Below are 23,971 nucleotides of genomic sequence, written 5' to 3'. Positions count from 1 at the left end.
GTCTCTCTTTACAACACTTTTTGTGACCCTCTTAAGCCCTGTTAGTCTCTCTGAAATAGCCACATCCCAGATATTGTTGAACCATGTTTCAAGGGGTTAGCCGAGGCAGTATTTGAGATCAAGAAACTTTCTGGCTCGTATATCTTAGCTACCATGCTAGACCAGCTCTAAAAGCTGGGCCTTCTTGTTGACAAAGCTGCTGTCCTGTTCACAGATCCATTATGTCAATGACAGACTAGAAGGTAGCACATTCAGGAGTTGCTTCTTAAACAACCTGTTGCCTTCTTAATCACACTCACAACTTTGAGCTTTTTTAATGACCCAAAATTCTGCAGCTGAGAGAAAAGCACTAAATTTGAAACTCTGGCTCTACCACATTGTTTTGGGCAAGTCATTCTCAGTTATTTTTCCTGTAAAGCTTAAACAACAGATGACCTATCTCACAGAGCTTTGCATACGAGCACATTATTTAGGGGTTCATGCATTTCAATACACTGAATTCCACATCTTAGGGGACTACCTAATTTTCTTTTGCGACTTGGCAAATAATTTAGAAATGCAGTTAACAACGTGGTTAAAATCCATGATGGGGGGGGGGGGTGGACTCTTGAAGACTCACCAAAACCTGAAGCCGTGGACAATGTATGGAGAGCTGGATTAATGTGCTGTCTGTTATCTGGAAGAGATCAAAAGATACACACGTTTCAGAAGGCATCGCCTAGCCTATCTTGTAGCAGTCCTTGGTCAGGACCAGCACCAGCATAATGTCAAAGCTTGAGGTAGGCCTTCCAGATAAAGGCAAATGGCTGCTGGCAGAGTTAACTGTTTTCAGAAGGCTCCCGGAGTTTTAGAATCCCTAACATAGACATTCCCTCTCTCATCAAGTACATACAGAAGTTCTCAAACTACGGCCCGCAAGCTCCATTCAGGAGGCCTGCAGAAAAATTGTGTCTGTGTCTGGCCCTGCACTTCACTGATTTTTTTTCTTCTCATGGAGAGCAAAGCTGTTTTGACCAGGGATGGATTTTCAAATTGGCAAACAAGAACCTGGGGCCCCTGTAGGTCTCTGATTTTCATGATACTGTGCCGGTTCACATTGGGATGATGGCACTGAAGAAATTTTTTTTTTCTACTTTGCTTCATATTTAATTCAGAAGCACATCTATCACATTAGAAATGAAAGCCTACAGTTATTCCAACATGAGTTGTGATTGTGCTTTGGTTCACAGAACCAAACAAGCTCATCAAGTGATCCACTGAGACCTTCAGCAATTTTCAAGTAGTCTGAGGAAACAGAAGTTTGAGAATCGCTAGGCTGGATGTTATGGGAGCCATATGGCTACTGCCAAAAGCAGCACCTCTGCACTACCTCTTCCTCTCTCCTGTGACGATATGCAGTAAGTGAGGTCATTGCACTCCAGGTCCCCCTCTTCTTGCATGCAACAGGCAATAAAATAGAGCAGGGAAACTTAGAGTACAATGATGCCCTATGATACTTAATTTCAATACGTCTACTATGAGTGAGATTAGAATTCAATACCACTCTAAGTGGATAGGATTAGCGAGACTATATACTACGATGTCTCAATATTATGGTGACAGGAAGTTCAAGAATATCTTTTCCTTTTTTTTGGGGGGGGAGGGGGAGATGAGTGACCAAGATCCTCACCAAAGAATTCTTGTGAAAATGCTTCCATGCAGGGATGGATCAACAAACTTCTTTTCTGAGCATTATAGGAAGAGCACAGAAAGAGGAAAAGCACAACTCACAAAACACTTCCTGCTTGTTGGAATGTGGATAAACAATCTCAAGCAAAGGCTTATCTTAACAAATTACGGCATTCTCTGAGTCATGGTCTATGTCCATGACATTCTGCACATGCATGCACACCCACAACCACCCCTAAGAAATGGGATGAAGATATTTCATATACCTGAACACACTCTTCCAGGTCCATTTTTTCAAGCTCATGACAATTCTGGGGAGAATCAAAAACAAAGCAAAACACACACAAAATTAAGCATTCGTTTTTTCAGAAAAGCATGTATTGATTCTTCCTTCTGAACGCAAGGTAAGATGGCTATAGACTAGTCCCAATTACTTCAATGGGATTACTCCAATGGAAGCTGCTGGAGAAATGAGGCCAACAGGTGTCTTAAAAAGAAACATTCCTTCCACGATCCGAGCCATGATCGGAAGAGGATCCAACTACATTATGGTGCTCTCCTTAGTGCTGGCTACTCTAGAGCAAGTTCTGCTTGGTAGAGAAAGTGCACTGTATTATCTTCCTCTCTCCCTGATTTGGCTCCAAAGCAATCCTAACTCTGTAGTTCAGAACAGATTATGCAGCTATGGAAATTATCTTATTTAAATGGCTTATTCTGCTCCCATCAACCAGATTTCTCAACGTAGTTTAACTCCAGACCAATCCCATTTCCACCAATGGGATTACTCTGGGGAGTGTCACAATAATCTCTGCATTTAAGGTCTAGAACAGGGATGGGGATGCTTCAGCCCTACAGATGTTGTTGGACCACAACTCACACCATTCCTGACCTATGGTCCTGCTGGCTGAAGCTGATGCGATTCCCCACCCATAAACTCAATGACGGAAGAGATAATGGAGATCAGAGGACAAGATGGTTTTGCAAGGGATGGAAGTAGGGAATGGCTGCCATGAGTTGGGAGAAGGGCATGGAAGCATGACTCCTTAAACAACAGAAAATACGGTGTTGCTTTGTCTTCCATTCAGCCCCAGCCAAGCTTTTAAGATGCTACCATATTGCAAAAGTCTAAAGAGGTGTGTGCTTTCAGACATCAGTCCTGCCAGGTTCTGGTGCTTGTTGAACCTCCATTTCCACGGCTGTTCAATCCAGAACTTGGCTTCTATCCTCGCCCTTAGGTTCTCTCAGGGACAAACTGGCTATGACAGTGGCAGTTACATATTTCTTTTCACATGCCCATCCCCATTCACTTATAAAGCCTTATATAGGGTGTGCAGAAAACATCACCTCCTCTTAGTTCACTGCTCAAACCACTCTTCTCTTTTCCCAGCTTGCTTATGGTATCGAGTCAGGTATGGCATAGGGCATGAGGTGTTTAGCATCTGTCTTCTACAAGGAAGACACCACTCACTGCTTTAAGTCTATGAACAAGCAAACGAAAAGGATCAGATGCTTACCCGAGCCAGCGTGGTAAACCCCACGTCAGTGAGCTGAGAACACCGAGCCACTTCCAATATTCTGCGCAGAAAATAAAATACAGCAAATTAAGCCCTTGTGATTTTCAGAAATCCATTTCTGAAATCTCACAAACTTAGTGCCTGTGGAGAAGAAACCCCAAGACCACCAGTTTCAAAGTAGTTGAGGACATTTCACTTGATGGGCTCACGCTATATATCAGCAATCCTAACAACACACGTCGAAGGGATAAATACAGCTTAAATCCCCCAAGCTACACATTCCCCCCCCCCCCATTTTTGTGATTCTTACGCTTCCCATAATCGCTCCTGAATACCTTAAATAGACAATTTCCCCCTCTTCTCTATTTCTGCTTGCCCGCCTGTCATATTTGACAAAACTCCTTCAGCTCATCCGTATTTACTCCAAACCCTGAACCCATCAAACCTTTGCAATCTCACTTTCTGATGATCAATGTTGCACAACTTTGTGGGAGTTAAATTGCTCGAAGCCCATCCCTATTGTCCTCTTGACCTAGCTCTGGGAAGGGAAGCTAGGATTATTAACAGTATTTTAGGCAACCTACGACCATTAGTCTAATTTCAAAAGCTTTCTGTAAGCAATCAGTTCAGACCTCTGGGGAGAGTGATCTGTCCTTTCCCTAGCAGCCTGCTGGGCAGGGAGGAAGAAAGAAAGTGGGGGTTTCCTCCTCTACTTTTTGCTCTGACTTCACACACTATTTCAGCTTGGTCCATAGTGAGCATGTGGCCCCATGAGGGATTTTGGCCCTTAACAGAAAAAAAGTTTGCTTGCCCCTGTTTTACTAGTGGCAGGTTTCATTCTGGACAATGACATTTTTCACAACCTTGAACCTATGAGACAGATTGTAAGTATAAACAAATGAATTTCTTTTTCTATGACCCATCCCCTTCCACATAATATGCCAACCCTTTTCTGTGAGCTTTTGATTCCTCTCATGTTACCCATTTTTACCCAGCATACATCCCATGTTCACATGCTAACCTTGTATCCTCTCATGCAGCCCTCTAACCCAAAGCCTACTTACCTAAGCCTTGGACAGTTTTGCCCTAAAGCGTTCAAGATGGCGTCGGTGATGTTGGAACAGCCAGAGGCGCACAGAGACTGTAACTTGTGGCACCCTCTACATATTGTAATGAGGCCATCGTCTGTTATTTGCTACAGAAGGAGAGAGGGGAATCAAAGTGATTTGTAGTGTGCGGCAAAGTTTTGGTCCGTTTCGCCTGGCGCATGAAATCCACAGGTCAGAGCAAACCATTGTTTAATGTGAATGAGCAGCATGCTGGTGCCCACTGCTCATAAATTCCCACAGCATGCTGTGGACAAAACAATCTGCATGTTTGTCATGTTGTCCAAACCCAGGCTAATGGTTGGCTTCCACCAAACAAACCACAAGCAGTCAGTCAAGAACAAATTTTGGTACTGCTTATTACTTTGCTGGGTGGAAATCAACCATGAACCAGGGTTCAGAAGACAGGATAAGCCAGACTCTGGCACGTTTTGTCCACAAAGGGCAGCAAAGGTTGTGGGGGAGGAGCGCAATAGGAACCAGAATGCTGCTTGTTCCCATTAAACCACAATTTGTTTTAAACTTTGGTTTGATATGACATTTGAACTGGGCTCCAGGGTGGGAGAACCCTTCTGAGTCCTAAAATTACATGTTAAGCATTGTTTGGTAAACTCGTTTTAGCAACTATCACATGAAAAAGCAGGATGCCAACTGCACACAGGCTATCAAAATCTGTTCCTTTTTTGGGCTCAACATTCCATTTTTGGCACCACCACAAAATGGTACAGGATATTTTCTCGCAGGACAAAAATGTACTTCCTCTTCCAACTTTTTAAAAATACACACACACAAAAAGTTAAATACGGAGACAAGAAAGCATTCCAACCTGACCAAAAGAATCTTTTCCAGCTTGTCCTGCAAACAAAATTTGAAACGCCTCCCAGGCAAGGGTGAACTCGGACCAGATAGATTTGTCACATTAAATGCTAACACTAGGAGAGTTCTTTACTATATCCAGAAAGTATCCATTGTATGGTCTAGGGTGGTGATATGGTTGCCAACTTGAGATTTTAAAAATATCCAGTCAGTGAGTGGAGTTGGCAAGCTCCTAGTGATCTGAGGGTGGAGCCCATTGGATTTTGTAAGGCCAGAGCAGAGTCAACAAGGTGCCCTCAATATGTTATTGGACTATAACTTCCAGTGTGCTGGTCGAGCATGAGACTCTTAAATGGAAAGAGCTCTCTTCCAATATCCTTTATTCCCCCCACAGGAACTATACAGGGGAATATCACGGTTTTAGGAAGCCTTCAGTGGCTTTGGGGCACCATGGTAATTCTAACAACGTCTGTATGCCTAGCATACTAGGGGCATTGAATGTCTCAACATGTTTGGAAGCAAAGGGTCAAGAATGGCTATAGGCACAGAGACGCAAGCAACTACAAACACTTGCCCATCCCCTCAGCTACTGACAATTTTTATAGCCAGATTTTCAGAAACATTCCCATCCACCACAGTTGGGATTTTGACCCTATGAAATAAGATGACCATCAAGCTACCAGGACTGCAACTACTCCAAGCCAACAGGGAGAAGCATTTCTTGGGGTGTGAGTGTCACTCTGCATAGTTCATGGCCTCTGCATGTTAAGGAAAACAGGAGCAAATTTGGATTTGTGTGAACCAATTACTTACCAAGCAGGTCTGCAAATTCAAAGTCACCAGTTCAGGACAGTGCGCTCCAATGTATTTGAGAGCTTCATCCTCCAGCTAGAACAAAAATGCAATAGGAGGGAGGGAGGGAGGTAAGCAATTTGTTAAAGAGTCAGCGTGAAGTCATATTTTGGGTTTTCTTTTTCAGGAGTAAAATTACGGAAAATCTGGATTCCCAAAAGTTTTTATTTTAAAAAGAAAGGGCTAGTTTCTCATTCTCAATGACAGCTAGGAGCCCATATGGGTCTCTGGTATCTCATGTCACCATGGGACCCACAGCATCTAATAGGCTTTCAAAGCTGGCTACTGCAAAAACTCCCAGCATCAAGGCTGCCATGAAGGAGGGAAGAACAAGAGAAATATTCCATTTCCGCAAGGCCTCCCCCTACCCCATTCTATACCCCCATGAGAACTACACCTTTGTGGCATTGTCGCCTGAGAATTTCTTTGGCTGGGTTCTCAAAATACTTGGCTTCATTATGGATGTGTTTGAAAATCTCATAGTGTAACCACATGGTTCTAGAATCAGAGTTTCTGAATTTTATGGACTGAAGTGCCTTAAATAATAATAAGAATTTTATTATTTAAACCTTGCCCATCTGGCTGGCTTTCCCCAGCAACTCTGGGCCGCTTACAGTACATATAAAAACATAGTAAAACGTCAAACATAACTACTTGTTGGTTTCACATAAACATGCTTTGTTTAAAAGAGAAAAAGAGGCTCTTTTGTTAAGGCAAAAAGAAAAAAAAGGCAACACCCAAGTTATTTCTGCTACTAAAGATGCCACGGATGTCCTTGAATCACGGAGAACAGATGGCAAAACAACTGATAACAAGTGCCTTGCTTCCATCAATATTTTTTCCTTAGCACTCCATAAAAAAGGGGAAAGGCTCAAGCTATTTTTAAAAAAGAAATATGCATTATAAAATTATGGCTGCATTTGCTAAACCTCTCCACTAGAACTTCTTTCTTTGACTCATATAGGTGCAACTATAAACTGAACATCCTTTATCCATGTGGATGCAGATGTGGATGTTATCTCCGGATGTGCCCTGAAGCTCCCGGATGCATATTTGATGCAGGTGAACATCCTCAATCAGAGGCCACAAGTTGTGTAACATGTGGTTAGCTGCCCACAACTAAACCTGGATTGGGGGCCTAGAAACATGTCTTATGCTACTCTACTCTATTACAATTCCAAGCTGCTCTAAGAGATCCACAAAAATGTTTGCAAAAATCCAGTACAAGGAAAACTGAAACCATGACAGTGGAAAGCTCCTGTCCTACAACTGCCTTGTGTCACAGCAATTTTATTATTTTGCCTGGGATTGCTAACGAGGTTGGGATTTTTCCTTTCCCTGTATGAGGTGCCACAACTAAGTCATGTGGCCCATCTCAAAGAACTGAAATTCTTTGAGATGGGCAAAGCACAAAGAACAATGGCCCTCAACTAGTTGAACCAGGTCCTGCCCAAAGCTGAGATCAGGGGCCATCCTGCCCAGAATAGGATTCAACACACAACCTGATTTGCAATTCAGTTATCCAACTCGCTATTTTTACTTTTTAGGCAATTTCTAATTTCAAGACAAAACTTGGAGCATATTTGGATAAAAGGTAGGATTGCAGAGTGTGTTTCAGAATTTCAAATACAGTGGATGCGAGAAATGCTCAGCTTTTCAGTAGAGATGCCCAGGTTTTTTTAAAAAAAGGTTGGCTTGGATGCCTCAGTCCTCTTCTAGTCCAACACCTTTAAAAATGACAAATATCCCAGAAGAGAAGTAACCAAAAGTTCCTATACTTAAAAGCCACATGCTATCGCCAGACAGCCAAGAACTGCACGAAGCACAGTGCTTCTGCTCTACTTTTCCTTTGTTCAAAAGTAATCTCACAGATTTCCTCCCTTCTTCCCTATCCTCAGAGAAACTCGTGTAGTGCAAATTGCCATTATAACTCTTTTGGATAGGGTAAAATATACAAAGGAATAAATAAAATGTAGTCTCTCCTACTTTTCTCCCTCTTGCTTCCAATGTCACAATGTATGACCCACACTCAACTTGATTCTGCTCCAAGTTAAAACAAATGCACTTCAACTCAAGCTTTCTTGAAGCTGCTGTGTCCTCACTGGAGACATACCTGCGTGCAGCCTTTAAGAAACAGAGCTTTGAGTCCACCGCAGCCTCTCACCAAAGCCTGGATGCCATCTTTTGTCACTTGGTCACACCATGATATATTGAGCTGCTCCAGTAGAGGACATCCCTCGCTTGAGAGGTGAGAAGGGGGCAGAGGGGAAAGGCAGACAGAGATGTTAACTCTTAAGGATAAAAAATTCTTGCTTTGGAAACAAGTGAAATTCACCGCCTTGTTTTCCAGTAATAACACACTGAACTCTGCTCTCTGCCACAGCTTCAAGGATGACCACCAACTGAAAACTATAGCAGGAATTTGGTTACAGCATGGTGCTGATAACACCATGGTTGCTGGTTCAATCGCCGTATGGGACAGTTGCATATTTCTCCACTGCAGGGGGCTGGACTAGATGATCCTCAGGTCCTTTCCAGCTCTAAAATTCTATGAATAATGGGTGTGTGTGGCGACAAAAGCCATGTGGCAATACTGCAGGGAGAAAGGGAATGGGCATGTTTGTATACCATGCATAAGGGCTACTATATCAAAAGGACCTAAACAGGGCAGGGGCTGAGAAGGAACAGACAGCAATGCCACAGCGTGTCTCACATCTGAATCAACAGCAAGGAAAGACCATTCCATTTCTTGGATGTCAGTCTTCTGTGGCATCCCCACTACTAGCATTATTGAACTCGCCTGGTCCACGACTAATTGGGAAGCTCATTCTTTCCCTCTGACTCTGACCCCATGGGACCAGAAAACAGCCCAAGCTTGTACTGATTGTCATCTTATGCCCAGCCTTCCTGGAGTGCCCCAAGTCAGACTAACTAAGAAAGAACAAGGTGTGCCTCTACCGCACCCGCCCACCCCTGTTCCAATTCTGGTCAGCTGCTATACCACTGACACCATGAGCTGGCCCAGAGCATGGTACAATGAAGCAGGGGTTTCCATCGCAAAGAAATGTGGTATTTTAAAATCAGGGTGAATAAGCTTTATAAAAAGCTACACTCACCTCAGTGCTTTGAGGGACAGGTTGGTTATTGAAGTGCAGGAAGCTAGATCAAGATGTCGGAGTTTGGAGCAGAATTTACTAAGGCTAGTACATGTCCTGGAAGAGAATAGGACACACATAGGTTCATTGCTCTGTCATTATTATTTTTTAAGTAGAAGACATTTAGTGATCATGTGCCTGTATCAGAATGGGTCCCTCATTTTCATTGTAGTTGACTGAAATCTATTTCTTTAAAAGCACACTAAGATTCTCAATATTCTTCTTAATTTGGATTTTTCTTTTTAACTATATCATTGCTAAGACGACACAATGTTCTACAGTTTATATTAAAAATTGAGATATATAAAAATTTGGGTGTATTAAATGAGAGAGATTAGATGCTCAGCACATCTGGCCCAGCCTAATCATGTGCCCTCCAAGCTTAGCCTCTGATCCCTTGCCTGTCCGATATACACACAGGGGACCACTGCAGATTCGGTGAAGGTGATGCAAAGGTAAGGAAGGGCTTGCTGTGCACCAAGTTTAAGATGGTGTCACCCCCTACAGTGGGACAGGGGTCCCTTGGCAATTTGCCCTTTCTAGCTACCCATTCACAATAAGAACGGATATACTCGGTGACAGCATTTGAGCAACGAAACATGCGACCAAGAAAATGGGGGAAAGTGATTAAAAAGAGCTAAAGAAATACCGTGGAGAACTGAAATAAATGCCACTTACGCATCTGTAATCTTGGTGCAGCCATTCAAGTTCAACACTTCAATATTTCTGCAGTTCTGTGCAAATGTCCTTTGTGACAGAAAAAAGTACAGTGCTTTTCAGGCTTTTAATGACATACATTTAAAATCAGTGGCACCTGACATTTAAAAGGTCTTACACACCGAGGGGAAATTAAAGCAAATAATGCAGATTTGGGGTTGGTTTGTTTTTTTTTAGTGATACTTTGAGAATATTTAGGGATGATACCCAGCTTAAAAAGAAAAGAGAAAACACCATTAACAATCTATTTCATGTGTTGGCTGTGATCAAGATGGTAATGTACATGTGGATCTCCCGCTGCCAACTACAAAAGACAAGGCTCTACATACATACTAGGGTGCTTTCATCAGTGTACAGTAGCTGTAGCCTATAGGGGTGCAAGTGCCAGGCAGGTAACTACATGCATCAGCTCCCCTTGCTGGATCTCCAAACTGCTTTCTAACATTGCCTGGAAAAAGGTCCAGCATAAAGAGAAACCCCAGTGCACAGATGTTAAATGTTGGACTGGGACTGGGAGACCAGGGTTCCAATCCCTGTTCAGCCATGATGCTCATCAGGTGACCGTGGGCCAGTCACTGTCCAGCCTACCTCACAGGGTTCTTGCGATAATAAATTGGGGAAAGCCATGAACACTGGCCTGAGCGCCTAGGAGGGAGATGAAAATCTAACTGTTAACAACAACAACAACACCTCCTCCTTTCTGAGCATCAGGAGGAGAGAAAGATTAAGTGTTTTATAGCTGTGCTGCCAACATTCTGCTCTCTTTCCTTGAAGGAGAATCTTTGCATGCAATGTACCAGAAAAAGTGCAATGCACATAGCCCACATTTCAAGTAACAAAAATACCAGAATGCTATATCCTATTTTAATTCTTCACAGTCTTTTTCTCATCATCCTTACAATGATCCTTCCTGTGAAGGCACTTATGAAGTGAAGGCACTGTGAAGGCACAGATTATGGTAAACCATAATCAATGGTTTACTGGGAACACAGAGGTGCCTCTTGCTTCATTCTTCCTCTTGTGCAGGGCTGGTGCAACAAACCACAATCCCAGGCTTAGAGCCCTGTCCAAACAAGCCACTATCCTTGGCCAGAGATCATGGGGTTTGTTGCTCGAGCTCACACTAGGGAAGTAGGAGCAATCCCTGCACATTCACAGGCAAACCATTAACTATGCCTCAGTTTAAAGACTATGGAACTTAACTTCCAAGTTAGATTCAGACAGCTGCCCAGTTCAGATGTCAGAGTCAAGTCACATTTTGATCATCAGAGATGTGCTGTGGGCTTGAGGAGTCTCTCCAGTTTTCTGATACCATGGGGAGAGAAATGAGCAGAGGAGCTGTAGCATGTTCCTGACAGCCAAGTCATGATTAGGCTGTGGTGTCCGAACTACACCAGTGTGTATGGGGGATGTGTTTGGGTCTCCTGCATCTCACTTTTGACAGGTATAATTCCCTCCAAATTTGTTATGGGAGGACTGGTGGTGCAGGCCTATTTCGAGCAGGTACCAAAAGCCATGTCAAGAAACCAAGCAACCATTAGACAGAAATTTGCCCTATTGTGGTGCTGCAAGAGAACATTTACTTCTAAATAATAACCACCACCACCTCAGAAAGAAGGGGAGACACATCTACACATAACCAAGTGGCTGTGGAAGCACAGTGATCTCAATGCTGAAAACCAGGAAGAGCTCAACACCTTGAGAAACAGACAGACACTCTCTGAGCAAACCGAACTAGCAAGAGCAAACATATACACTCTCACGACTGGCTGGCAGGGAGGGCAAAATGAACAGGCCACTTCACCTAAGTGCCTGTAGTAGGTTATTAGCAACAGATCATTAGCAATATATAAAAATAATTAGCAGTTCACCTGTCAGGTAAGGGCCCTGAGCGGTCAAGCTGATAAAGCATGCACTCCTCTTGCCTCTAGTAGCAGAGCCCTGCAAAGCCCTGGGACAAGCTCTAGTTCTGTCCCATGATACTCAGCAAGTCCATGTCTTTCCGGAAGGTTTTGGAAGTGGTCTGGGCAACATGCATCTTGGATTGTTCTATACTACATTTCCATAGGACTTTAGAAGCAACGTGATCAGAAAAAGAAATAGAGGAAGTTATAGGGAAACTAAAAGGGGGTGAAAGCCCCAGGAGCAGATGGATTGGGAACAGAATATTATAAAGTATTAAAAAATATATGTTGGTTTCTAAATTAAAAGTATTATATAATTCAGTAATAGAGGGTGAGAGGATCCCTCCATGGGAACAATCAATAATTATCTTAATTCCAAAACCAGGAAAAGATTTGAAGGACCCAGGATCGTATAAGCCGATTTCCCTAATAAATCAAGATGCTAAAATATTGACCACAATAATGGCAAAAAGGATGAATAATTTTATTTATAATTTTATAAATAAAAACCTATGTGGCTTTGTGGCAGGAAGACAAGATGTCTAGTTTAATAGGAAGAGTGTTGAATAAAATAGATATAAGAAGAAGAAATAAACTGAAAGCTGGTATAGTAGCATTGGATATTTTAAAGGCTTTTGACTGTGTAGAATGGCTGGAGTTAAAAATGTTTATAGAAAGCTTAGGATTTGGAAAATGATTTAAGGGATTAATCAATGAGGAACAAGGCATATGTCGTAGTGAACGATAGTATAACAGAACAAATAACACTAGCCCAAGGTACAAGGCAAGGATGCCCCCTTTCCCCAATTTTACTTGTATTGGTCATTGAAACTCTGGCCAATGTAATTAGAGAAGATGGAAATATAAAAGGAATATGCAATAATGGAAACGAAAAAATAAACTTATTTGCAGATGACACCTTGCTAATAATCGAAAATCTGTTGGAAAATATGCAAGAATAGAGGAACATTTGAAAAAAAATGGAGAAATAATAGGGTCGTGAATTAATTGGTTCAAATAAGAGATGTTAATATTTAACTATGATGAAGAGAAAAAATGAAAATTCTTGAAGGAAATAAAAATAGATATAAAATTAAGAAATGTAATAAATTACTTGAGAATAACAAGAAATTTAAAAAATTTAGAACAAGAGAATCTTAACAAATTAAAGAGGGAAATTAAAGGAAAGCTGGAAGAATACAAAAAAATTAAAGCTTTCATGGTTTGGAAGAATAGTGATAATTAAAATGAAAATTTTGTCTAGAATAATTTTTTTTATTTAGAATGTTACCAATTAAGATATTGGAGACAGAGATAAAGGGTTGACAAAGTATGATTAATAAATTTTGTAATGGGATAAGAAACATAGAATTAATAAAAGAAGATGGTATAACCCTCAGAAAACAGGTAAAGTTATATAGCAAATCAGTTAAGATATATCATAGATGTGATAACAGAACAAGGTGAGTTAGAATGGTTAGAGTGGTACACAGGGAATGAGGGAGAAGTTCGTGTATATATTTTTTAGCTAACCAAATAGGCAATTGTGGCAGAATACTGAAAATCCCTTATTAAGAAACATCATTGAGAGATGGGCAAAATATAAAGGAAAATTGATACCAGTAAATTCCCCACTAACTCCGGTAGTGATGATAGAAGACTTCCCAGTAAATTAAAATAAAAAAAAATGGGTGGAGAAAATGAGAAGAAAAGAACAAATAAGAGAAGCTCTAACAGGAAGTAAAATAAGTTGGTTTAACTGTATACATGTATATATATGTTGTCTACAAGGATAAAAGAAAATTATTATAAGTTAGTTTGGAGATGGTATTTAGCACCAGTCAGATTAAATCAAATAAAAGAGAAATGTTCAGTGTTATGCTGGAGGGTATGCCAGGAAACCGGGACTTATGTTCACATATGGTGGTGTAAATATGTACAATTATTTGGGCAAAGAGTGTTTAAGGAGATAATAGAAATCACTGGGTCCAGAGGTAGCATGATTATCCATTTGCAATGGAGTGGAAGGTTCACAGGCTATGAAGGACTTGCTCACAAATTTACTGAAAGCAGCACACGCTATTATAGCTAGGAAGTGGAAGGGGCAAGGAGAATATAAAATAGAAGAATGGTTTAAAGAGTGTGGGATATAGCTATTGATGATAAATTAACATGTGCTATTAAGGTAAGATGGGGAATATGCAGGAGAAACGATTTTGAGGTGATATGTAGGGTTTTTGTAGAATTTGTATTGTTAAAACAAAAAGGGGTGAAACTATCACAAGAGGTGCTGAAATTCTGGGAGGGTGGATAGTTACAATAGAATAGTCTTAGGGGTGGGGTGCACATTTTTATTCTTATTTACTTATTATTACTTTGTCAAAATAAAATAAATAAAAAAGAAGCAAAGTGAGACCAAATTTGCACAGGCACTCAGAACACGGTGACTTGCTAGAGGCCTTTCACAGAGCAATGACTAGCCTATAGAATAAGTGGCTATTCCTAGCAACTTAAGACAAGCTACAGTAAAACTGAGTGAAGTTCCAGTATATTCAAAGGTAAGGCCCTGATTATATGATACCTACAGTTGTGTGGATGCTGGCACCTGGTGGTTATTTACCATGCCTTCTAAGAGGTCAAGCTGTATGCCTTACAAGGAGTTGTTTGGAAGAAGCTATGGGACAGCAGCAGTAGTGCCACTCCAGACAGTGAAGAGGCCAGAGACCATCTTAGCTGTGAGTCCTGGAAGACCTGCTCCCTGCTTTGTAGGCCTTTTCCCACCTGGCCTGGGAGGGCAGGGCCCTGACTGACTCCAGCTACAAAAGCTGAGGCTGCGGAACAGAATCTTGTTTAGGTGGGGTTGTAGGGGGACTGTTGTTGTTGTTGATGATGACGTTATTTTTTTGTATCTTTATTTTGGATCTGATGTGGAAATTATTCAATTTGGTTGTGCACTTTTTGATGTTTCGTTTATTGTTCATGGCTATTTTTGTTACGTCTGTAGTTACGTAATCTTTTGTATGTTGTAAGCTGCCTTGAGCATGGTTTTAACTTTGGAAAGGCGGTATGCAAATAAAATGTTTGATTGACGGATTGAAGAAGACCTAAATTAGAATGTGAACACAGGTTTCCTCAATCCAGACTCAGGGACTGAGTGTACGCTGCAACATTTCACTGCAGACGCCCACTTCTGTTCTGTAATTCTGTTCAATGGACTGTGATCCAGCAACTGCAGAATCTACCAGGGGTGCCAACATGAAAGCTGGTGGCTTTCAGGAGAAAATGAAAAGGAAGTATTTCTTGTCCTTACTCATATATTTTCCCAAGGCACTACACAGTGCTAAACAGCTCAGGTTTGGGGTTAGCTGCCAGCCATTAACCTGAATGCTTTAAGTAGGATAGGTCAGAAGGCTGGAAAACAGAAAAGAGGACATGTTTTCTTTTCTCTCTTGAAACTTCTCCATATAAGAGAGGGATTTTCTCTTTTAACCTCATGGCACACATCCTTTCAATGGTAATCCCCAGTTCTAGGACACTAGAAATTGTTATGGACTCAAGCAGGCAAATAATATGTTTCCCATACATTTCCTCATTATTTTCTTTCAATTGATGCTCTCAATGCTCTGTAGGACCTGAAAGTCACTCTTAATAGGTTCTTGTCAATTCATTTCAATTTTTAAAAATTCTTTTAATTTGCGAATTATGCAAGTATGCACAACCCCCACTATTTTTGGTAGGCCCATTTTCTAAACCGATAGAAATGGGACCGCCTAAGTGCGATATCAATACAGGAGCCAATTATTTTGGAAATGCTATAACCTCATTTGAAAGTGGCTCACTGCCCCACCCTACGTGTTCAGGTACTCCGCTGGATAGAAAAATAAAATTATTTGTGCTTTTTCAGTGGCAAAGCACTTGACCTCTCTACCTTAATGCGTTGTCTCCCACACCTAGGCATCCACGAAGGCTCAGCTTTCGTAAGAAACCCCCACATCTTTTAGAAATATTCTCCACTACACGCCCCTGTAAAAAGACCAGGAAGAGAATTCGATTGATGTGACCTTCCAGAGTAATTAGCTTTGCTTAACTTTCCATGTGGTAAATAACTTTCTCATTTCTTTAGTAAAAGCATCAACTCCCCCCGCCCTTAACCCACTCCTCCCCTGGTTGATACCCTTTTTTTATCCTACCCTCAAATCCTCCTCAAATTTGTGCATTTAAATTCTGTACTCCAGAAACCTGCATTCTGTAGAATGTCTAACATTTATATGTACTTGGCCCATAATAAGCTGAATCTAGGGCAAGGTCACACAATCCCTGTGTGCTGCTCAGATTCTTCTTTGCTAGTGGCAAATTGGTCATCTGAACCTATAGGCACAAATCATGATTTGACATGCCGTCATTCAACCCACATTCACGGTTGTTTGCTGCAATATACTCTTTTCCCAGTGTGCGCCTGCAAAAGACAGCCCACAGACAACTATTTTACTTAACAAAATATGAGCTGACAGGAGCCATCAGCATGACAGAAAACCATTAGCCAGCCGTGCATAGGGTCCTGTCACCGAGCCACAATAATATTATACTTGGAGAAGTTCAAAGAGCTGGTTTTCTGCACAAAAATCTGACTCGGATTGGCTCCCCATTACACAATTTGAGAACCCCTGGTATGAACAGTATAGCTTTAAAGCTCATGCCAGAAGTTCCTAAGTCATATCCGATGGCACAGATCTGACTGCTGCAATGGGAAATTCGACTACATGAGAAAATAGGGAACTGCCTTATCCCAAATCAGACCATTGGTCCATCTAGGTCAGTACTGTCTACTCTACATGGACTGGCTGCGGCTCTCCAGGATTTCAGACAACCCTACTTGGGGTATTTCCCAGCCCTGCTTTGAGGTGCCGGGGTCTGAACCTGGGTCCTTCTGCATGCAGGGCAGATGTTCCACCACTGAGCTAGGCTTCTTCCACTTGGAAGCCACTAATGTGGCTAAGAGCCCCAAGGAACCAGGTTCTTTCCACGGCAACGGTTATCACATAAAGAATAGATTTTGTGCAACTAGGAATGGACCAAAATATTTTGGTGCCTGAGGAAGGAAATCCAAATGGCATCCTTACCAAATGGTTGGTTGTTTGTTTTTTAACCCAAATGTTTTACAATCTGCTGCCCTTAGCAGTACTCCAAAAAGCCCACCACTCAAAATACACTCTCTCACCTATCCTAATGGTGCATTATTCTTGCAAGCGGCCAATGAAGTAATTGCCCAGATCTGCTAAATGGGAAGTTACCACCCCTAGATCTTTCCCCAGTAAAAATATTAACAAGTTAGGGATCCATGTCTTTGCACACAAGTGAGAGTTCACACACCCACAAACCTATGTGCATAAAATAAGTTAGCGCGGTTTCAGTATCTGAAACCCTGGAGCTAGAAACTAGAAATTAACAATCCTATCTCTGGGGAAAGATGCAAAAGATTACACAGTTTATTACTGATCTTACACAGTGCTGTAATTACAGTTTAACTAGAGAAATTGTTTCTGCACACCACTTAATTATACCTCTATGTCCCTCTGGAAATCAAACAGGTCAATGCGCTGCCAGTTGCTGCCATCCAGGGCCAGGACATTCCACGCCTGCAGTGAAAAGGGAGAAGACAGTGAAAAGAATGTAAAATGTGGGGAAATATGGCAGAAATAAAAGCAACACTTGGGTCTAATTTAAACCGACACCAAAGCCACTGGCCCTTAATGAGGTGCAGCTTCCAGTGGGATGCTTCTAGCAAACCCATGCATGAAAGGCCCCAACCATGCACAAATGATTTTCAGTGTAGCAACAGAACTGCTGAGAGAATGCTTAAATCATTGTTTGTTCTGGTTGCCATTTCTTTCTGTTTAAAGAACCACAGACAGTTGGGTCTTCCACAATTCTGAAACATGCACACCTGGTGATTACACTCAAATGGTCAGGCTATGGTGCCATACTTTGCAGTGAATGACATGATTGTCTGGGTCTGCCTTAGTACAGGAGCTAGCACCCTCTAAAAAAACAAACTGTCTAAGTGGTACACAGGCCTATAGAGGCATGAGTAGTTGCAAAGGAGTAACTTACTCTCCAATGTCTTAACACTATTGGTAAAGCAGAGCAGGCACCTGCCCTCCCTTCCCCATCCTTAAAAGAGGTGACTGTATTGGCTGATGGTGCCTTGGAATTTTCTATAGTTTCACACTAAAAAATAAAAAAGCTTTAAAGCACGCATTTTAATGTCTCACATGGCACTTCGCCATGTCATATATATTATTTTGCATTACCCACTGAGGAAGGTTAGAACTGAACAGGCAATGGAAGGGGCCATGGGAAAAGAAGGGAAGAAAAGAACTACAGAATGTGGGAGTCTTGCTGGATCAGATGGAAGGCCCACCTAATCCACATAGCTGCTATATAGCTATAGCAGCTAATAAGAACCATGAATTGGTTCATTTTATTTTTTTAAAACCCAATGGCAACCATAATATCAAGATGCATTTTGTTAATTTTGACTGTCCAGCCCACTAATTTCATTAGTGTTATGAGAGAGGAAGCAAAACATCTATCTACTCCACATCATACATACCGGTAATTAAAAAAACTCAATTCGCCTCCCCAGCTGTCTTTTTTTACCCAAATTAAAAAATCCCAAGAGCATTAGTTGTTTCTTCGTAAGGAAGATGCTTCAAGTCCCTGAATATTTTGGGTTTTCCTTCTCCTGTGCTACAATATCCCTTTTGAGATGGGACAATCAGAATGAAATACAGAAGCTTTGTAAATAGCGGCCATTTTATTTTTGGTCCCTTTCTTAAAGATTCCCAGTATGGAATTTGCTCACTCCACTGATGTTGCACATTGAGTTAACATTTCCATTGAGCTATCCACCACAACCTGAAGATCTATTTCCTGGATAGTCACAGACAGGTCGGAAGCTGAACCCACCAGGATTTTTTTGCCCAATGTGTAAGAATGTGCCAGTGCTGGAGAAACAAGCAACAAATGTGAATTTGCATGATCCAGCTTCCTCATCACAGTGATCTCAGTGGTTTAGCTACAGCTTCGGCACTCCCTCCTTCAGAGTTTGAGCCTGAGCATCAGTTCCAGTCAGGCATTTAGTGATTGGGGCAAACTATGAGTTCATAATGTTCTTTTAAAAAATATTTTAAAAATATATATGCAGGTTGATACTTAATTATTTTGTTTCCATAATAGCAGTCACATCTCCACCCAGAATTTTTATGATAAGCAGATGCACACATATCCTACAGGAGAGAGGGAAGCATTAATCCCTGTATGCCCAACATTTTCCACAATCAAGAGACATGCCTGTGTTTGCGTCTGAGAGAGGTAACAGAAAAATGATTATATTTGACATAGGTTAGGGACCTTCCCTTTTGCTATAGTGATAACTTTTTACCCCATTATTCAGTATAGGGCAGTTGGCAGAAACATATAACATGTCTTTGTGAATCTCTATCCTAGGCTATTTGAAAATCTCAAAATAGTAAAACTCCACCCAGTTAGATCTGGCTGGTCGAAACTAAGACAGACCTCAGCAGGTAATATTACAAGAAAAGAAAAGTTTAAAAAAAAAAAAAAGGTGAGTGGGGAATACAACCTGTGGGGAGGATGTGCATTCTATGTCTCTGCACTTGTCCAATTAAAGGAGTATCATACCACTTTTTACAGTTATGGCTTCTCCCAAAGAACCCTGGGTAGTTTGTAAATGGTGTTGAGAGTTGATAGGATGAAAAACTCCTATTCCTTTCATGGAGCTACAATTCCCAGAGTTCTTTGGGAAGAGGAATTGAATGTGAAACCACTATGACACCTGTAGCTCTGCGAGGGAAGAATAACAGTTTTCAGCACCCTTAACAAACAAAAGTTGCCATGAATCTTTGAAGGAAGCAATGATTGTTTAAAGTAGTATGCTTTAAATATATAGCGCAAATGGGGCCTTTGTTGAACTATTCCTTCAAGCTGACACTTTCTTGGCTCTGGGATATGATGACAAACTGGAGGTGCCCAAGAGACAAGCAATTAAAACCTTACCAGTACTAGTTTGCAAACATTCTTACCCTGGAGACCTGGGCGCAACGGCATAGCGTGACCACATCCAGGAAGGAGAATATTCTGTTAACAAACACATATATACAAATAACTAAACATTGGAACATGCACATGGGATTCTCCTCACAAATTGTTTAGCAACAATTGGTATATTTGGTCTTGCAGCCTGTTTCCAGTGCCTGGGCTCAGCCCTGAAAAATTAAAAGTGGAATAGGATTTAACATTTGACCAGTCAAAAAATATGTAACAATTTGACCGGTCAAATACCTAAAGCATTCCTCTAATAGAACTGTAACAAAGATTGATTCTTGGAATAACAAACAGCAAATAATCAAATATGTGTTGTTTCTCTATTAGGGTTAATTCCTTATTATATGACAACTGGAATTAAGAAATACACTTACTACAAACAGCAAAATCAGTTTACTGTTTAAAATAATGGCAATGAATTCTTTCACACTATTTCACACATTATAAATGTCTAACAGCAATATTTATGAGCTCAAACAATCCTTGTCAATACTGACACGTTTTGTTAAAAATGCAGTTAAATAAAAAAAGCAAAGTAAAACTAATAAAAAAGCTAGTAGCATGAATACCACATAGCAAGAATAAAACACAGATTTTAAATGTGGTTGGGGATGAAAAGAGAGGCAGACAGAGATATGATGTACTCAGACCCTTGCAGGACTCTTGCCTTTATTACTGAATGGCACTAGGATACAATTAAAATGTAGGCCGTCTTTGTGGAACACTTGACTGTATTGAGTTTTCAGAAGGCACTGCCCATCCATTTTCAAATGCACCTTCTCTGTTTAAGGGCTAGCCACTCTTAGAATTGAAAGTGGAAAAATCTCAGGAAACTGAACCCATTTTGCACCTTTTCTGTGCTCCTGAAGAGTTATGGCACACAAACGGCCCTTCCTTTAATCTCTTAATATGCTATGCAGCATTTACGATACAGACCACAACTGCAACACGTTGGTAACACTACTTCCTTTTGAATGCATACCTTTTTTTCTGGGATTTATATCCCCTTCTTCTCTCCCTAAATGTACCTGAATACTAGAAATCTATCCTACACCCAATCCCTCAGAAAAGCTTCAACAAGTATGAAAATCGAGAAACAACAAGGATGCTCTAGTCATTAATTTAAATGCATCCGTGTGCTCTCAGGTGGTTTATGATAGGGTTCATTTGCATTGTATCTCCAGGGATGGGCAGATCTCTTTGGGTTAAGAAACCTATGCAAACTTTCCAAGGATATTTCAAGGACTAAAAACAGCACTGAAAGCTGCCTAAAAGCTCAGTAGGAATGCTCTTTTAGCCAAGCCAGAGCAGCTTAGAGACTCTGAAGGCATTGTTTAGTTACACACCCCAGAGCTGCAATGAACTGATGATGATGCAGCTTCTTCTTGCCAACAGTGAGGTTGGAATTCCTCAGAGCGTTCCTCAGTCTGGGCTAGAACAGGATCCCACAACTCCATACTCCATGAACCTGGCAAAACCATTGTGCATTTGCATGATTCTTTTTGTGCTCTCCCTCCAAATTATTCCTGCTCACTCTTTCTGCAAAGTGGAAAACACTTCACATCACTAGGAAGTTAGTCAAGGGGAGGGGCAGCGATGAGAATCACAAAGATACAAAAAAAGAAGATAATCATGTATTTTACTGGATCACCACCTTGATGTGAAATACATGCAAGTTTTTGATTTACACAAACTACATCAGGATGAATGAAGTGGTTAAGAAAGGGTGGGAAGCTGGCTTAACTCTGGGCATGAATATTATCTAGAAGAAATGAAAGGTCTTTTTACTGAGGTACAGTCATGTTCGTTTTAAATATTTACACACCAAACAACTTGGAATCTACACACTGGGGGGGACCGGACATATCCACTCCCATTATCATCATCTAGACTGGGAGTACTCTACTGCATATATAAACTGTATGTTTCCAAACCAGAGCACGATAGGCAAACAGAAAGTAACTCTCAGGCCCTATCCGACAGCTTTCCCCTTTCCCAGTATGCAGAAACCTCCCCACTGCCATATATAGCAATCTTGGAGGAGGGTTAGACTTGGCAGGATGCGTGTCACGAGGTTTTAAAACTCAGCTCTCTATGAACCTTTCTTTACTTCTCATTCTTCAGAAATTTCCTCTCCATGCATTTATATGCAACAAAGCATGCAGGTATTATAACACAACATGGGAATGTTTTAGGATTGTGAGAAAGAAAGCAAAGAAGATGCATTTTTGTACTGTGGATAAGTCCTCCACTGCAGTTTCTCAAATGTGAAAGTGGTTTACTGGGTGCCCACCAGAGCTCAAGAATGAGTGCCTCTACAAATGTTGCTAGACATTTTAATGTGAGATAAACTGTGGTTGCTAGGGAGCAGATTTTTAACAGGTGGCCAGTCAATTTATATAATAATAATAATAATAATAATAATAATAATAATAATAAAAAATATTTATACTCTGCCCATCTGGCTGGGTTTCCCCAGCCACTTTGGGCGGCTTCCAACAAAATATTAAAATACAATAGTCTGTCAAACATTAAAAGCTTCCCTAAACAGGGCTGCATTCAGATGTCTTCTAAAGTCTGGTAGTTGTTTTTCTCTTTGACATCTGACAAGAGAGCGTTCCACAGAGCCGGGTGCCACTACCGAGAAGGCCCTCTGCCTGGTTCCCTGTAACTTGACTTCTCGCAGCGAGGGAACCGCCAGAAGGCCCTTGGCACTGGACTTTTAACATATTATTGCAAGCAAATATTGGGCCAGAGCAGGTTGTAAAGCCCCCAAACACAATGGTATATATTGTTTAATAAAACCTTCAGGGAGAAATTTAGTTTAAAAGTCAAATGCTAAAAATGTACCACTACCACCCCAATTACTGCCAAAACCCCCTAGATTTCTATTTGGGTAGTGGCTTCTTCTAAACCATGTTGATCTATAAAAACCAACGAGAGCTAATTTTGAAAGGTGCAAGCATTTAATCATACCTACATTTCACTGAGATATACAGTGGTACCTTGGTTTAAGAACAGCTTAGTTTATGAACAACTTGGATTAAGAACGCTGCAAACCCGTAAGTAGGTGTTTTGGTTTGTGAACTTTGCCTTGGAAGCAGAACATGTTGAGTGTGTTCCATTTGTAAATTGAGTCCCCCGCTGCTATGGGAAAGCACGCCTTGGTTTAAGAACGGACTTCCAGAATGGATTAAGTTTGTAAATCAAGGTACCACTGTATAGGCAATCTGTTCTAAGAGAAAGTCCACCTCTATGTTGGCTTTGTGTGCTTGTGTGATCTCCCATCAGCAACACAAAGGCCACCTTGCCATTAGCCATTTGCTCAGCTCTGCTTTTTAAGAGTAATACGATTTCAGTCCCTTGCATGTTTAATTAACCTCCTGACCTCTGTTGCTTAATGCCTCTACTTAAATAGCTCACTTTAGGGGAGGGTGGAATATACTACAGTAAGTAGGAGAGAGAGAGGGACTGATCAGCTCAGCTCCAAAGTGGCCCCAAGCCACAGTAGCGAGAGAGGAATTTGCTTACTGATTTATAATTTCTTTTTTATACCACTTAATTAAAATTTCTATGCAGTTTACAAGAAAAACACACTAACACAAAAAATGCAAACATTATTCTATAAAATTACCCCCAAAACTTTCAAGAAAGCACTAAATGGAAAGTGCCAGCATAACATCATACTAGACATCTGACAGTTTCAAGTGGTTTTTCCATTAGTTTACACTGGGGCTTTTATTGTATTGGGTAATTGTTTTATGATAATTACATAGTATTTAAACTTTTAGCATATTATTTAGCCTTATTCACTGTGTATGTATTGGAGTTTTATATTGGAGTCTTATTTCTTAAGTTTTCAAGACCAACGATTAGTACAATTGAATTTGTGGTTGTTGTTGATTATCTGAGGATAATTTAATGTTGCATTTCTGGGTTTACATGCTATCCAACAACATGTCCTCACTACAATTACTTCTACAGCTACTATGGGTAACATATATCATCCACCAGTATCATTAAGGTGAAATTCTGTACTGATTATGATTATTGCACGAGCATACAGGTCACCAGAGAGGTTTATATAGAAAATTTACATGTTGCATGAGGGA

The 23,971-nt window shown here is 40.9% G+C and overlaps 1 protein-coding gene across 3 annotated transcripts in view; it reads right to left on the bottom strand.

Annotated features, from left to right (window-relative positions):
- FBXL20 (F-box and leucine rich repeat protein 20) overlaps nt 1–23,971 on the bottom strand; it is a 64,214-nt gene that overhangs the window by 6,329 nt on the left and 33,914 nt on the right. For all 3 annotated transcript variants that reach the window (XM_080978333.1, XM_080978332.1, XM_080978331.1), the window contains 11 exons: nt 19,838–19,892; nt 17,294–17,368; nt 15,661–15,755; nt 9,790–9,858; nt 9,073–9,168; nt 8,070–8,196; nt 5,918–5,992; nt 4,247–4,377; nt 3,183–3,243; nt 1,935–1,979; nt 620–676 (listed from right to left, as the gene is read on the bottom strand). In XM_080978333.1, coding sequence (XP_080834459.1) covers nt 620–676; nt 1,935–1,979; nt 3,183–3,243; nt 4,247–4,377; nt 5,918–5,992; nt 8,070–8,196; nt 9,073–9,168; nt 9,790–9,858; nt 15,661–15,755; nt 17,294–17,368; nt 19,838–19,892 — 886 coding nt within the window. The remainder of the gene's footprint in view (nt 1–619; nt 677–1,934; nt 1,980–3,182; nt 3,244–4,246; nt 4,378–5,917; nt 5,993–8,069; nt 8,197–9,072; nt 9,169–9,789; nt 9,859–15,660; nt 15,756–17,293; nt 17,369–19,837; nt 19,893–23,971) is intronic.

The sequence above is a fragment of the Podarcis pityusensis genome (genome assembly GCF_964106645.2).
Source record: "Podarcis pityusensis genome assembly, chromosome: 13".
Taxonomy (NCBI): Eukaryota; Metazoa; Chordata; class Lepidosauria; order Squamata; family Lacertidae; genus Podarcis; species Podarcis pityusensis.
Note: the sequence above shows the minus strand (reverse complement) of the source record. Positions and strands in the feature narration are given on the sequence as shown.